This window comes from Lolium rigidum, chromosome 4, assembly GCF_022539505.1.
Source record: "Lolium rigidum isolate FL_2022 chromosome 4, APGP_CSIRO_Lrig_0.1, whole genome shotgun sequence".
NCBI lineage: Eukaryota > Viridiplantae > Streptophyta > Magnoliopsida > Poales > Poaceae > Lolium > Lolium rigidum.
The window spans coordinates 251,744,316-251,761,356 of record NC_061511.1 but is presented as its reverse complement, the minus strand read 5'-3'; the positions used below and the strand labels follow the sequence as shown (position 1 = coordinate 251,761,356).

At 40.6% G+C, this 17,041-nt stretch overlaps 1 protein-coding gene across 1 annotated transcript; it reads right to left on the bottom strand.

The window, feature by feature from the left end:
• Positions 1 to 7,001: 7,001 nt before the first annotated feature.
• Positions 7,002 to 8,705, bottom strand: LOC124648589 (exosome complex component RRP45B-like). Its single transcript, XM_047188319.1, has 7 exons — positions 8,581 to 8,705; positions 8,241 to 8,450; positions 8,066 to 8,161; positions 7,851 to 7,965; positions 7,668 to 7,748; positions 7,386 to 7,574; positions 7,002 to 7,076 (listed from the first exon to the last, which is right to left on the bottom strand). The coding sequence occupies exons 1-7, from the start codon at positions 8,703 to 8,705 to the stop codon at positions 7,002 to 7,004; spliced, it is 891 nt and encodes a 296-aa protein (XP_047044275.1).
• Positions 8,706 to 17,041: the final 8,336 nt, after the last annotated feature.

Sequence of the window (17,041 nt, the reverse complement as noted above, 5' to 3'; positions counted from 1 at the left end):
TTTGTGTAGGAAAACGTGGCTGTTCTCTTAGCCTGTTATATAACATTGTCCGTGATAATGTTTATCGCCGGTAAACATGTTGTGATTTAGTTTGAATTCTACGGGATCGTGCACCAAGGCGCACATCTAAATCTAGTAGGTTTAAGAACAGAGCGCTACACATTCTTATTATTCCACTCGTTCAACAGAGGTGCACAATCCACCTCAAACACAACTTTACCAAAATGACTCTCATAACTCATAAGCAGACTTGACCGCTTCTCTCCGAGCAATAGCTTCGATAATTAGAGGATCATCGATCCCCAGATAAGTTGAACTCTTTGAATCATGAGAATTTGTTCACTCCTGATTTTTCGCAAGGGCGAACAGCAAGCCTACTCTTTTTTGACAATCAGTACCACATATATTCATACTAACAAATATTACATGGTAGAGATACATGAACTAACTCCAACGATTACAAAATAAAGTCTAAAAGATAGTAACAAATCTTCGAGTTCTTCAAATTCTTTCTTCTTCCAGAACACAATCGTGTACTCTTCTGAAGGCAGCCAAAGATAGATAACGAACCATACACCTGTAAATACCGACGAAAGTTCTCTCATAATTTTTTTAGCCGAAATGCAAAGGCTGCGTGCACGCACACAACCATTAAAGCAGTCATACAACATCGGCAAGAGTACCAACACCAGTATACCAGGGAATAACAACCGACTAGCTTTGTCGTCGTCGATGGAGAGTTGAGAGTACGAATCACCATTGTCGAGGACATAGCAGCCGGGAAAAAAAACTGCGAGGATAATCCTCCTTACGGCAACAACGATAAAAGATCCAAAATTGATCTGGCGAAGCAAGATCTGAAGACCCATACCTAGCTGATTGTAATCTGTCAACACCATCATTGATGTCGGGAAGGAGATCTCGTCGTCGAACGAAAGCGCGAAGATCATTTATGGCAGACGATGCCATCTCCATTGAGGGGAAACGAACAAGAAGACGGCTACCAGAATTCTAACATAATCTACTGAAAACACTACTTTTATTGGAAACTCCACGCATAGATCGGATTCTCCACTCCTTCTGACGCCGGCGACTATGCCACAGGTCCACGCATAGATCGGTTCTCCACTCCACCGATCTATGGAGGAGACTAAAGTGGAGGCGGCGGTCTTTTTATTTTGCTTTCGCGTGAACCTGTGGCAAGTCTACTTTTAATTTGTTTTATCCTCGTTCTTTTTCAGCTGGAGTATGAAATTTCATGATGGGACTTTCTCTCACACGGATGACTGTCAAGCATGAGCCTGATCACTTGATCAGACACCGTCAAAGTTACTTTCTTGTAAATACCGAAGCCATCCATCGGTGAGTCCGCCAACTACCGGACCCATTCAGACACTTGTTGCTTATATATACTTCACGGCATTCTCTCTCCCGATTGATAACCTGAACCTGAAGAAATCCTCTGTTGTCCAATTCGGGGTTTTGTCTCGAGAGTTGAAACCCATTGCCACGGCGCGCGGAGCAACAAAAAATGGGAAACCGCTCGTGCAAGGTCGTTGCCGAGACACCCGCGCCAACGGAGGCAGACGCCGAGCAAGGTCGTCGCATGGAGGCTGGCCGGGCCGTCGTCATGGAGCGTTGCGCGGCGCGCGAGCTGTGCGAGGGCATCTACCTGATGGTCTGGATCTTCTCGTGGAAAATCAGCCTGTTCGTCATTTTAAATGCCCAGATGTATCTCAGGAAACTCAGCAGAGATGCTCTCGACATGCTACGGAAGAAACGCTGATACTGTACATCAGAACATGCGTAGCTTCCTTAATTGGCCTTCAGATTCCGGATAGTCATGCAGTTTTGTTTTGAGGGAGGTTCGTCATGCAGTCGGTGTCGGATAATAAGTTTCAAGTTCGAATAGAAGGCCGTCGGAGGACCAAATGAGGCGGCACATTTAAATTTTGAGATGTTTCTAGCTTAGGTTTTATTTCTGATTCTGCATAGGAGTTTATCCAGACGACTCTTTGTGATGATGTCAAGTGATCAGTAAAGTGTTGTCTTCCGTCAAAAAAGAAATTACTATTGTAGGAATGGTCTTAGCAAAACCGTCGAGTTTGACAGCCGGATGACCCATCGCTTTAGGGCCCCATATGATTTTCAAATTCCATGACGAAATCATCTGCAAACCTCTTCTACACTCCGTAGTTCATCAACATCTCCCTCCACTTCTGCCTCCCTTCCCTTCCCATCCATCCGCCGTCTCCGTGTCCACGCAGTGGTTCATCCCCTTGTGGCTGAACTAGCCGTCGTCGTCATGCCGTGCAGCCTCCACCCCGATGCACTGGTCGCGGCGTTGTGGCACTAGTCGCCCTTCATCAGCAGGAACAACACCAGCCGGCAGCCGACGACGAGGACCTCCACGACAGAGCTCAACCCGCCATGGTTCACGAAGCACCCCACGCCACGGTGTCGTAGGATATGCTGCTCAACCCACCCGTGTGCACCAGACCTCTTCCCTGCACCCTCTCATCGGAACCCGATGGAACACACTTGTTGAACTATGCCTCAGTGTCCATTCCCGAGCAAGACATGGGATCGATGAAAGGCCGTAACTATTTTTATTTAAAATAGTGTGTCCAGTAAGTCTTGAACTTGTAACCACTTGCCTCTAATGTCATATTCAATTTTTTAGCCGCTTCACTCAAAAGTTTAATCTGGTATCATATTGAATTGTTGAGCCAATTCAGTCAAAAGTTTGATCTAGTGGAGAAGGGCTGGTAATATATTTCCAAAACAATTAGGAACGGTCGGTTACTAGACTTGAGGCCGAGGACACGACGACATTGTCCTTCAAGGAAGATAGCCACTTGGCCCACCACAACACGAGCTCGATCTGAGATATAATGGATACCCATTACCCGCGTACCCCCAGGGTTAAAAGCCCATTAGGAGTACTCGTGTATAGAAGAAAAAATAATTCATAGGTATGTAATTAAGAAAATATCATATCATCAGGTAAAACAGGTATAGGTACGGGTACGAGACCATAGAATCCATATCCGTGTACCCATCCAAATTTAACAAGTGGAGCCTCTATATTCTAACATACTTAATTTTCCCCTAGTCACACATTCACATAGCTAGACCGGGCCTCATGCTTCCCAGTCCCACGATCGTTGGTAGGATAGTTAGGATTAGGCACCTAGTTAGGATTGCTTTACCTCTGTCCCATGACTGCCACAATCCATATCTTCTTTACGTCATCAAATATCGACTTGTCACTGTTTATGGCAAGTGATGTTGTTTATGAGAATGTGTTGCTATTTTGTAATATGTTGTTGTTCATAAGTATGTCATGATGCTTATAAAGGGGCTAATGTTTATAAATTATTGTTAAATGTTGTTTACAACTATTTTTTCTCATGTTGATGTGTTGTAAATGTGGGTATTTTTATCCGCGGTTACCCATTAACTCTTCAGGGTGAGGTGTATGGAAAAAACTCATACTCGTTGGTGGGTATGGATTGTGGTGACAGGTAAGATCGAAAGAGACATGTAGAAGTATGGGGTGGCTCCACCTTTATCCATACATGTGGTGCCATTCCCGCAGCCTATGGTGGCTCTGACACGATAAGGCCACTAGCTTATCCAGCTCGGAGGCGAGGTAGCTGATGTAGGGTCCTTCTATTCCGGCGCATGTCTTGATCAAGATGGGTTTGATGGCCTCAATGCCAACCATGACATTGTCGGACACCCATGGTTCATCATAGAAGATGACGTACATGTAGAAAAAATCAGCGGCATGGTAAGCCGACACGGTTGTGTGAGGGGATGTTGAAATATATTATCAACCCTTCATCAGTTTCATACTTCTGACCGGTGCATCAAATTTAATATAATATCAACGCCAATAGCTTTCAAGTTCGAAGACCTATCCAAGGGATTATTAATTTTAAAATAGTTGCGGTCTCTAATCGATCCCATGGTTCCCATGTTTAAGTTCTTTGTGTGTCCATCCTTAACAATTAACATGGGAGGGATGTTGAAATAGATTATTAGCTCTCTTCTTAACAATGTCCAGGAGGTTAAGATTATGGCGTCAAATCTCAAGCAAAGGCAAATGATAACGACTTTGCGAAGATGTCAACAAGATAATCTTTGTAAAAGATGACCATGATTTAAAGTAGCTTATGTGCAACATGTATTTCCTTACAAAACGATAGTCAGCCTCAATGTGTTTTGTGCGTACCTGAAACACAAGATAAGATGAAATATATGTAGCACAATACATGAACCATAAGATAAGATGAAATATATGTAGCACTGATGTTGTCACATGAAAGGACTAGGGTGTCTTGGCCGGCAAGAGTTGCACCCAAATGATCTTGGCAATAGCTTTATATCCGATTTCACTTCTACTACATGTTATGGTATCCTGCTTTCGAGCAGTTCAAGCAATTAAATTTGAATCCAAGAACACATCATATCATCCCTAGTCAACATTTGAGAAATCGGAAAGGATTCCTCCGTGATGCGGTAGCCTACTTTCAAGCACTCCACACGATTCAATTTGGACCAAAGCACACAACATATTTCCTTGGACCACCCAACATCACTAGTGCCAGCCCAATCATGATCTGAAAATGCAAAAAAATGACTACTGAGAAAGCAAAATGTCAGTGCATGCCATCGAAAGCAGTGAGGCGCACTAACACAAGATGCGCTTGACAGCAGACCGACACATGTCGTGAGGCACATGAATATAGAGACACATACGATTGACTGCAAGCAAGTGTCAAGTCTAGTAATCTTGAGATACTGTAGGCCACTTTGTAGTAGCATCATATATAAGATGTGAGTAGATCTCGAACATCAGCAAACATATCCTGACTAGAAGCCATGGGCGACGCCGATTTACACTTCAACATGTCAGCGCAATGTATGACCAAGTTTGTCTTGTGCGATCAAGGCCATGGAATGTTGATGAGTGTGTGGTGGAAACATTTACAGCATATTTTGGTCAATCACACACGAAAATGCGTGTACTAGGAGCAAACTACACTAAAATTGACTCAGTCTCGTATCAATGGTCACAATTTTTGTGTGGATACAACGGTACCTTTCAGATTATTGTTAAGTATCCCGTGACTCCGTCAGTACTTACAAGAGGATCAACGATACAACACTGCAGGCACAACTAAACTACTAATCCTTGCACTGACGAGCTAATTCGTTTTAGATTAATTCCAAGGGCGTCCACATCATTACACTCGAACATCACACGCACAAAACCAAACCATCTGATACACGGTCAATGACCAGTTCATGAAAACACAATACGAAGTCAAAACCACACCTTGTAAACACCGAAGTGTTTGGCTGGCAGGCACAACCGCACCACGCCGTCCGGTTATGGCCAATGCGCTTTCCATCACCGAGGTCTCTCTCCCTATCGGACAGATAGCACATACGGAGTAGTATAAAACTCCTACATTTGCCCATGGATTAAGCACCTTGGGAGGCTTGGGTACCCGTAAGAGCCACAGAATTCCCCAATACACCAAGCGAGATGTGCTCCAAACCCATCCCACTCCAGTTCAAAGGTGCTCTAAAACCCACCGGAATTGCGGCGGCGATTCCGAGGAAGGCATGCTGCAAGTCCCGTCTCGCTCCTCTCACCTCTAGCTGGACACGGTTGCAGTCTGTCACCCGCAGGGAGCAGAGAATTGCGATGAACTGGCCGACGGCAAGGCTGAATTCCTGAGACGGTGACGACAGCACTCCGGCGATTGAGCCGTCGGTGCCCGTGCAAGGACCCAACAGGGATCATGAAGTAGTTGAAGTTGCACCAGCAGAATCCGCGCAGCTGCAAAGACGCCCAGAGGCTCCGGCTAGCCGAGCCGTGCAACCTGAGAAGCCCGCGCTACAGTCCATGCTCGAAGGTATTTACTTGTGCACCTATGTCCTGTGCTCGAGGCTTTGCGAGCCCATCGGTGAAGGGATCCATGGAGTTGTCTGCAAAATTCTCGAGAAACTATGATGTCCTCAAGTATTTACCAACTGTGCCTACGTCAGCGGTCCTATTCTGTATCACCCATATAATTTTTTGCTTTTTCCTACTCCCTCCAATCCATAATTCTTGCTGTAGTTGTAGTTCAAATTTGAAACACGGCAAAAATTATGAAACGGAGAGAGCAGTTCTCTGGCATTTGCCTTGTAATAATTAGTTTCACCTATAGAATGCAAAACCAAAGGTCCTGCTCGTTCGCCTAAGAAAGAAAGTACTGAAGACACAACGAAAACAGGAACCTAATGCAGGGTGACCTGCCACTCTAGATGAGGGCCCTTCAGAGTTCAGGCCAGGAAAGCTTTGCTTAGAGATGCTCCACAGAAATATTTCCTACAAAAACACATCCGTGATTGGATATTACAGCAGCGGTGGTAAAATTGAAGAGAGCAATATTCATGCTTCAATCTCTGAAATTACCTCTGCAACATTTACCATCATCATTCCATCAAGAGAATAAGAAAAGCCCAAGTAACTGTATCTACAACCAGCATGCATGCTATTTAACTCGTAGCAGGCAGACCAAGTTAGTTAATCTAACTCTTTCCATGTTGTTCCTTCTTCCTATTATTTTGGTTTGGCAGCATCTTTTTAACTCTTAGGGCATCTACTGATAGACCACTCATCCACTTCCCATCTGTGTATTTGAGAGAGAATTGGGCCAAAATATGGACAAAAACGGAGACCCTGGCCCCATGCCATGTACCCCACTATATCTTGACTCTTTTTCGGAAGCAAGGGAAAAAATAATGCCTAAATTCTAAACGAAAGTAGAAGCTAAAAACCTAATTAATTTAAATTATATCATCTCTTCCATTCCATGTACCTATCTTATTTTGTGGTGAGTGATATGACTACAATTTCCAACTAAACCATGACCCCAACCTAGCAACATTACATGTCCGGGAAGTTCATTATAGATAGTAACACTCATATCATGTAACTAGAAAAATATGCTGCTTATATCAACTGAAAGATTCTGCGAGAGCTTAATGAAACTCATTTGGAGTATGGATGGCTACATTGCAAAATCAGGGTAATTGGGAAACTTATATCAATCAACTATTTAATACTAGGATTCAGAGAACAAGTACATCACTCTAGTAACTAAAAAATTGATGGGCCACCAAAGAAGATGGAGGTTTGTTTGCGTTTAACAGTTCGGTCCCCAGTCAAGTGTGAAATCCATTTTACATTCTACTGACTGTCATCACCTTTGCTTAGCTGCTTAGCATCACCGGTTGTCTCCGAGATTGTGCATACGCACACAATTTGTTTCTTCATGCACGCACACGGACACACACATAAACAACTACCGCTGACTCACCTTGATTTTTATTTCGTTGGTTATATCAGCAGCTTTAAGTAAAGCAATCCTTAAACACTGCATTACAACACTTGGAATGAGACCCTCTCCACCAGCTTTCTGAATGGAACAGACATCAGCATTCGAGTTAACCGTAACTGTCATTCTTCCTCCCATAACAGCTTCTTCCTTAAATGTTGGATCAACAACCTGCACACCAAAAATTCAGCCAAAAAATATCAGAAGATGAGAGCAACATGGTGACTAACAGTACCCTTTCAAAATTAGAACTATGAAACATACCATGATATTGCCATCACCAAAGTAAGCAAAGGTTACAGCTATGGGGAGGTGGTGGATTGTTAGCGGAAGTGGCTCCCTGACCTGTAAAATACAGTACAAACATAAGATAATTTGAAGGTGCTTTGTAGATGACCTAGAATATTGACGAATGAATGAGCAAGAGAATATCCAATATAAACCTACATCAGGGTCATGAATTGTAAGTTGCTGACCATCATCCCCACCAACAGTGCATTCTAGCCTTCGGAATGTCGACAAAGCTGCCAATGCAGCGATGTTAGCCGCATCAATTAGATTCCTGAGGAATTCAACCATGTCATGTCACCCGGTTAGCACTAAGACCACAATCACTCACTCAATAATTACATCAGTTTGCGATATATACAACTCATACATACCCCCCATTGCCCAGAACGTGAAGGTCGACACGCAGAGACCAGACATGCTTCCCGGCAACAACACACATGGACTCCAGATCCACGGCTCGGCTCTCCCTGTGAAACACCGAAAATCCTCATTTAACTCTACAATTAGACTCTTCTACCTAGAAGGTTCACAGGGAAATCCGGAAACCTTAGGCCGCGATCGATGACACGACCCAGCTCAATCGCTGCTTTCCCAGGTCGCCCGGGCTCATAGGCAGGATCAGCCATGGGCGAGAACTCGGCGAATATAGCTAGCGTCCCTTCGTTAGGCCTCTCCTTGTACGGCTGGACCAGTTGGGCGGTAACATAGCCCATCACGCGCGTTTCGCCGAGCTCCACCTCCGCCGAGCCATCCTCCCTACAGACTCCAACAGCAACTTCAGAAAACATTGAAGCGGCCGGCGGCGGCAATAGACGCCGTCGCGGCAGCAGAAGCACCAATCGTGAACGATGGAAGAAGGGATTGGAAGGGGATCGAGCCGAGGTACCTGCCGAACGCGATTTTGAGGTTCCGGAAGTCGAAGGGGCCGCGGCCATCGACGCGGAGGCCCGAGTCCAAGGCGTGCTCGATGAACTCCCGCTCGGTTACAGTCGGGAACAACCGCTGATCCATCACCTCGTTACTCGCCGGCGGATTTTTCTAGGGTTTTAGACGCGGCCGAGGCCGGGGATTAGAGCTTTGTTCTTTTTATATCGTTTGATTTGACAGAGATTGTGGATTACTACTCAGTCCATAAAATCCCTCCATCCATAAAAAATATGGGAGATTTATCAAAATTTAGATATATCTAGAGAAGTTATATATACATACATTTAAATTTAAACAAATTTGTGACACTCTTTTATAAACAGAGGTAATTTTTTTCATGTAATTGCGAGCCGCTTCAGTCGCTTAATTTGCTAGGCTGGAAGTAAGAGTATCTTTAGTTGAGGCCTACAATTTTGCGTTTAAAATCGTTTACACACTTCTCCATCCATCCCGTGTACAGGTTGTACATGTATTTTTAGGTTATAAATTTAACTAATATAATATAAATTATATATTTTTGGAAACTAGAGATGTTATACTTTCTAATGGTATAATTTTATATTGTACAACTTATTTTATATTTATTAAATTAACAACCTATAGATACGCGTAGGTACTACCCACTGGGATAGAGGTAGTAGCAATTTCGAGTGATTTTATAGACTGTGCAAAGCCACACGGCTCATGACTAGTCTATTTCAACAATTTATTTATTTCATAAATATACTTGAAGTGCTTTATAAACTTGTTCAAAGATTTGGAAAACTACTAATTCATGCATCTTGATAATCCTTAAATTGTAAATACAACTGCGATTAGAATAAAAATTGAAGTGCATACATATTGTATTAAAATTTCTCTCGAGAGCATATTTTTTAATCATCTTCAACTTATTTGCATCTGCCTTGGTCTTGACTCTTGAGTGCATGGATGATATCCGCTAAATGCAACTGTACTTGCATCTTTTCTTCTTCAATTGTATTCTTGTCTTCATCAATCTTCTTCAATTCTCTTCTTGTCCTTCTCAATCTTCTTCAACTCTTCGATATACCCTAAGGTTGCTCGAATGCTGAGAGTATTGACTTTAGATTCTAATTGTTTTGAAGGCCATATTATAAAGAGTATCATATCATGGGCATATTATATGATAGAGACTCCACCATGCATCCATCGGATGTGGCACCAATCCTGCAATTCGATCTTATATTTCCACACGTTTCGTAAGTATAGCAAGCGCAACATTAATAATGTTACATAACATGGGTAGTGCATGGCTCAAAAAAAGAATCCTTTTGTGTTTGGAAGTAATGACACATATCATCATTGACTTTTATGGCGACACTGTCTCCATAAAATAAAATTATAGACCAATGCATGCCACTTTATAGAGAAACCATATATTCTCAATGTTTGTTGAAGAAATGATTATTTGACATTACCAGAAGCCTTTATAAGTCAAATTTTAAAAATAACACCACTCATTTTATTTTGGTATAATTCATGAACCTTCTTGTGATGTTCCTACCTTGCACAAAGGCTATCTAGTTCGGTCGAACCGCATGATCTTCCACCCAACTAAGCCTAATAGTTGTAACATTTGTGAATAATTTGAAGTTGATATTGAGGAGACAAATGGGTATGTATTGTTAGCATATATATGATTTACTCATAAAAAACAATTGAATCATAAACCAATTGTTCAATTGAATCATAAACCAAGTACTCATAATCCAATTACTCAGAAGAAATGAAACTTTCTGAGAATACTCAATGGAGGATATATGATTTACTTTTTTCAATTTTTCTAGAATAGTTTGAATTTTAAGTTCAAATTTTGGATCAGATGTGTGCCTTGGATTTTGATAGGATGGCACTCGCATAGGAAAGTCGCACGGTGACTTCTCTTTGTAAAGTCATTGATATCAGTCGCTATTTCAAATACACATTCTTACTTTAATCTTTGTGTCATTATAATTAATTAGGGCGACACAAGATCAACATACCAAATTTAGCTTACACAAAAGATTGTGGTGGTTTTGCTTTTTCATTGTTTTAATTACATACTACCTCCATCCAAGGCTTGAGGCTTATATTAAAAAAAAGTTAAAACAAGTAAATTTTGACCAAACTACTTTAAGAATCTATCAACAAATATGATATTTTGTAGATACTATATGAAAATATATTTCATTATATATCTAATGATATTGATTTTGTATTTTACATGGTAATGATTTTTGATAAAAACTTGATTAAACTTAACATAGTTTGACTTTCTAAAAAAATATAAACCTTAAGCCTTGAGATGAAGGTAGAATAGTAGGTACGTCATGGTAGAAATTATGGGGTTATTGAGTTGAGACTTGAGTCTTGGCACAGGTATAAATTGTTACCAAGAGGTTTTTGAACCATGTAAAATTTCTATTAAGATTTTTGTGATGAACAATAGACCACATGTAAATTTTCTACTCCCTCTGATTCATATTACTTGACTCCTATAAATGCATCCATATTTAGACAAAGTTGAGTCAACTAATTAACAAATGTGTCTAAATGCATCCATATTTAGACAAAGTTGAGTCAACTAATATGAATCCGAGGGATATTAAGATTTTTGTTATTATAATTGTAAATTATTATTTTGACCAAATAAATTTTAAAAAGAAATATATAAAATTGTTTTGAAAGCCACCAATACCAAATTTGGCCTAACTTGTTAAGAGTGCTCATAATTTAGATTCCTCTTTCCTTCGAGTAAATTCTCTACATGCCCCTAATAAGAGTGAACATGATTTTATTTTCAAATCTGAAGTACTCCCTCCGGCTCTAAATACTTGTCGCATGTGAAATGAATCTAGAAATATTTTAGGCTATATTTCACCTAGATCTGCGATAAATATTTAGGCTGGAGGGAGTATGTAACTTACGATGAACTCAACCCGCTGCTAAGATTTCTCTTTCCACGTACAAACATAAGTTCTTAAAGCTCAATGCAGATCCATTTTGGTGCCAAGTGATAATAAATATTAATAGAGAATAAGTAACATAGAATGGTCTTTTATACACTTATTACTAGCTAGAGCTCACAAAATAGTCAGTTGAAAAAACAGAATTCATGGAAAGAACTCAAAATAGTTATGCAGCCGCGGCGGTACTGTAGGGAACAAACCTTTCAGCAGTGCGTGCGTCTGTGTGAGAGAGACAGAATTGAGCCCCTTACGAATGGCACACGGAAGCTCTCTCATTTTCTTAATTTTTCATCGTTTTGACCAGAGTGCATCATAATATTTGCAACGACAGGAGGAGATAACACCAACTGTAAACTGAACTTGGATATGATATATTCAATTCAAGAAATACATTGGTTTACATAAGACAGAAAAATAAATAAACTTGTACGGCAAACATCCGCCTGATTACATTACATACAGTATGTATCAGTGGTCAACCGTACTTGATCACATGAAAATAGTAAAAGCTACACCATATCACTCGCACGTATACACACGTGCGACTAATGCGGTGCTAGGAAGTAGGAACCCCTCCCCTGGTGTCTGCATCAGTAGAGGAAGTATGCAAGGAAGGAGGCGACGAGGGCAACGGGGGCGACTGCAACGCCAGAGGCCTCGCTTGTGGCATGTTCCTCGGAGGCCACGACGGCGGTGGCCGAGGCGGCGACGACGAGGGCGGCGAAGGCGATCTTCTTCATCTCCATTTCGTACGGACGGCGGTGCGTGGATACTGGCAGGCGAGGTGGTGCGAGATGGGAGTTTATTAGTTGGGAGAGTCTTATTTAGCTTGATGATCCATCGATGCTTGGAACAGGGTTATATAGGCCGGGGTAGTTGGACACGAGTGGTTAGGAGCAGCTTCAGGATGATCGCACTCTTCGTTACCTTAGGATGGCTTAATGGTGGTTGGAGAACATAGACAGGGTCAGAGAGAGGCAAAAATAGGCATAGGTGCATGTGTTGCAGGCAACGGACACCATTGTCCTTGAGCCTTGACGTTAAATTTTGTCCGGTCTCCTCCCGGTCCTGACCTCCCGGATGTTGAAGAGTACCCTGCTGATTCAACTGTAGAGACGGAACGACAATGTAGTTGCCCCGTTTTTTGTACGGCAAATGGACAATGGTTGTCCAGTTTTAATCAGATACTTTTGGCCCAGTTAATGATATGAAAACTTGATAAGAAAAAACTGCAAGAACAATGGGCTCACTACCTACGAACTAGGCTAACAACACCGCCATCCCCACAAAAAATATTGGAAAACATAGAGTCTCGACGGTGTCATGCAGAATAAAGGCCTATTTGGTTCGCGGATTTCTCAAAACACAGGAATAGTAAAAAATAATAAAATATTGGATTATAATGTCATGTCAGCTTAAATCCTACATAGATTTATGTGTTCCAAAATTTGTTTGATTCTATCACCGAAAAAGTAAAGGATACTAAAAAAATTGAGCGCATGTTAGACTTCCAATGAAATATAGCGCAACAGAGTTTTAGAAAAAGTTTGTACAAATCAAACAACCAGTATAGGAAAATAACCCTAAGGATTTTAATGCTCTGGAATTTCTATGCAAATCCTTTGAACCAAAGAATCTTCAATGTTTTCATCGTAGTGTGCTAATCATGGCCAAAAGATTGATATCATAGTGTGTGATGTTTTTGTCCCACGGACATTAACTCTAGATCCGTTGGGTCGTTCATTAGACTAGTCATAGTCGGAAGTAACATAGAGCAGTAACATCATAGTGGTTAGTAACATCAAAGTAGTATTATAGATGTTTTCATTAATTAGCTTTTGTTGAACTTGATCCTACCCCTAGTGTTTGGCGAAGCTGCATGTGCAGCAGTGTGTAATATAAACCTATACCATATGGCTTTATTAATTTAAAGTCAGACAAAATCTTGCATGTTATCTAAAAAAAAGTGTGATGTTATAGTAACTAGCTATGTTACTCTATCCTCCTCTCTCCTCATTAACTCACTGTCACATAAGCAAATTTGATGAGTTGGACACTTAGTTACTAGTGAAGTTACTCCCACTATGAGTAGTCTTAGTGCTTCGGCCTATGAATAACAGTGATGGTGGCAAGTGCGATGTGATATTAGTGTGATTAGTATTTTCTCCATCCTAAAATAAGTAACTCAATTTTATATAGATACATATGTATCTACAATCAAGGAAAAAAATAGCGTGCTATAAAAAAATAGCGTCGGTCGAAAAATACGCTATTAGCGTGCTATAGCGCGCTAATAGCATGCTATAGCGCCGAAATGATGTAGCGTGGCATGTAAAGAAACGCTATAGCGTGCTATTAGCGCCGAAACAGCGGAAAAGTCCGGTTTGAACCTGGGTGCATGTGAACCCTAGTTGGAAATGCATTTTCCAAATGTTAAAAAATTCTGAAATTAAAATATCCGGGTAAGTACGCATGTTTCATGTGTGCGTAGAAAGTTTTCGCGGAGAAACCACTTTTTTATTTCAGAATCTAAAAAAGACAAAATACGTCACATATATACTGCTATATAGCCCTGCAAAATTTCACATTTTTGCCGAGATAAAATAAAAGATTTTTTCGTCACGAAACTCATGTCCAGGGCACATATTTGAGAGCATCTGGGAAATCATTTTGTGTTTCGATTTTTAAAACATGTTTTGACATCACAAACGAAACTTTTCAAAAAGTGAGTTCACATGCCCCCATGTTCCATATATGCACACTCCGAAACAGCGTGCTATTTTGTTTCCCATTTCTACATACTAAAAGCGTCTACAAGTTTAGATACATCCATATCTAAATAAAAAAAATAAGTTACTTATATTTGGACGAAGATAGTAGTTCTCGTGTTTATTGTTTTTATCTTCTCGGTTTTTTGCATGTTAGTTCTGCAACGAAGCAACATGTTAGACAATCTTTATTGCCATGTGTGTCGCTGTGGGTTCAATAATTTTACGTTCTAACATATTGGCTTGATGGTTCATGCAGCTTTAAGCAACCTACAAGGTTAGTCTGGCTTGTGCCACTTTGTTCTTATACCTTCCTTTCACCCGATATTAGGAGAATAATCAAGATGCAAAAGATAGAGCAAAAAATAATGACAGAATCAGCCAACCTAACGGACACTAACGCGGAATGAAGATGGCAGAGGGGTTGATCCATATAATTTTGACTTTTTATTAGAGTGGGAAAACATAAACTAACTTAAGGCCAGTTGAAAAATCATCTAGATGATGATTAGACAGTCCTAAGATTTAACCAAAGCACGCACCTCTCCTAGCCAGAAAATTTAAAACCTCACTTACTAAATAAATTGAGGCGATGAGAGAGAAGAGGACCATGGGGCTCTTTCTGTACCTGTTTCCTCTTTGTCAAGAGTTGGTACGCTACTAGCTTGCAGCACCGATACTAGTCGAGAACCAAGAGTAAATATCGCATTGGCAATACATACAACCATTACACAATTTGAGACTTGCTTAAGTAGTGTACCTAACTTTATGCTTTCTTTCTTTAGAGACCTAAGGGAGTTCTAAAGAGTATGGATTTCTTTAGAGCTTGAGTGTTGTGGCACGAAAAAGATGGGTTAAGAAGTACCATTTAGTTAAGTGAAGTGATGTTTGTTGCCCTAGAGATTAAGGTGGGTTGGATGTCACTAATTTATAATTAAAGAATATTGGCTTACTTTGTAAATGGACGTGGAGGTTGAGAAATGAAGATGGGGACTGGCAGAAGTTACTTTTAGCTAAGTGTTTGAAAAACAGGAAAATTACTCAAGATCAAAAATATGTTTGTTTTTCTCACTTCTGGTCTGGGCTGATGGAAGTGAAGAATGTTATTTATGGTAGATGTAAAAGGATAGTAGGTGATGGGAAGAAAAACGAGATTTTGGGAAGATGTTTGGGTAGGACATAAACCTCTCTGTGTTCTTTTTCCTAGGTTATATACTCTTTCTTTTGCTCATCAAATTACAGTTGCTAAAGTTTTTTGCTTAGAATTTTAACTACATTAGATTTAGAAGATCTTTATATGGTGAAACTTTGGAAATGTGGAACAACTTATTGGATATGTGTAGTCAGACCACCCTTTCAGAGGAACCTGGCAAAGTGAGTTGGCTCTTAACCAAGTCAGGGCTTTCTCGGTTAAATATATGTACGCGTATCTATCGGCTCGTAGGGTGCTTTTTCCTTATAAGATGATTTGGAGGTTGACACTACCTCTAAAATCAAGGCATTTCGTGGCTTTTGGTTAAGAACAAAGTGTTAACTAAAGATAACCTAATTAAAATAGGTTGGAAAGGTTCTAACTTTTGTGAGTTCTGTGGAGGATATGAATCGTTGAATCATCTTTTCTTTGACTATCCCATGGCTAAATATAACTGGAACGTGGTAGGGAGTATTTTGGGTGTGTTTTCTAGGCCTAAGAACTCCTTTGAATTATGCCAAAACTGGATCCCATAGTTTTCTGGAAAAAATAGAATTGTTGCTATGATAGGGGCTGCTGGTTTGCTGTGGAATCTATGGAAGACAAGAAATGTTGATTGTTTTCAAAGAAAGTTACCTAAGGATTCTACTGATGTTGTTTTCTCTTTGTGTTGGCTTGAAAGTTCTCCACAAAGAAAAGGTGCAAAAGGTCGATTAGGGGTTTCTGATCGCCTTCGTAAAGTCGCAATAGTAGTTTTTGGTCGTCGGCACGGCTGGGCACCTGGAGTGAGGAGGATCTGCGATATTTGAAGCTCTAATTATCCAGATGAAGATCCTCTACTCGAAAAGTTGTGCAGACCAAATAAAAAGTGTTCAGTTTTCTTGGATGTTGGTTTTAGTTGGTTCCGAGCTGTAGTAGTCCGAGTGCCTTTTAGCTTCGGTTATGTGCTCTGGTTCTTTGATGTTTCTCATGTAACTAGTAATTGTGCACGTGCAATGCACGTGTAATCTTAGGTGATAAATATCATCACAGATGCAACCCATTCTCAGAACAACTTCCAGACAACAAAATTCAGTCTTATACATGCAAACCTGAAGGGAAGATTAGCCCGTGCTATGTGAAGTTATGAACATGAAGCAGACGTAAGTTTCAACAAACTGAGTACATGTGTCCATAGATGCAAAATTTCAGAAAGTTTAGTACAATAGGCAACTGAGTAGGTTGTCTGATAAATATAAGAAAAATTCAGTACAGCCAAGTACGTGTAATATAGGAGATATATCAACAATTTAGGGAAGTATAATAGCATTAAAAACGTAGTGTGGCAACATATTGTTCCTGTAAACAGAAGTATATATATGGTTAATTAGGAAACACATGTACCTTATCGTGGTGTGGCAGAAAATTAAAGACGTAGTTTGAAAAAAAACGAACCACCAGAGGGGGGCATGAGGACCATTGCTATATAGATGTAATGATTTGTAGCGGCTT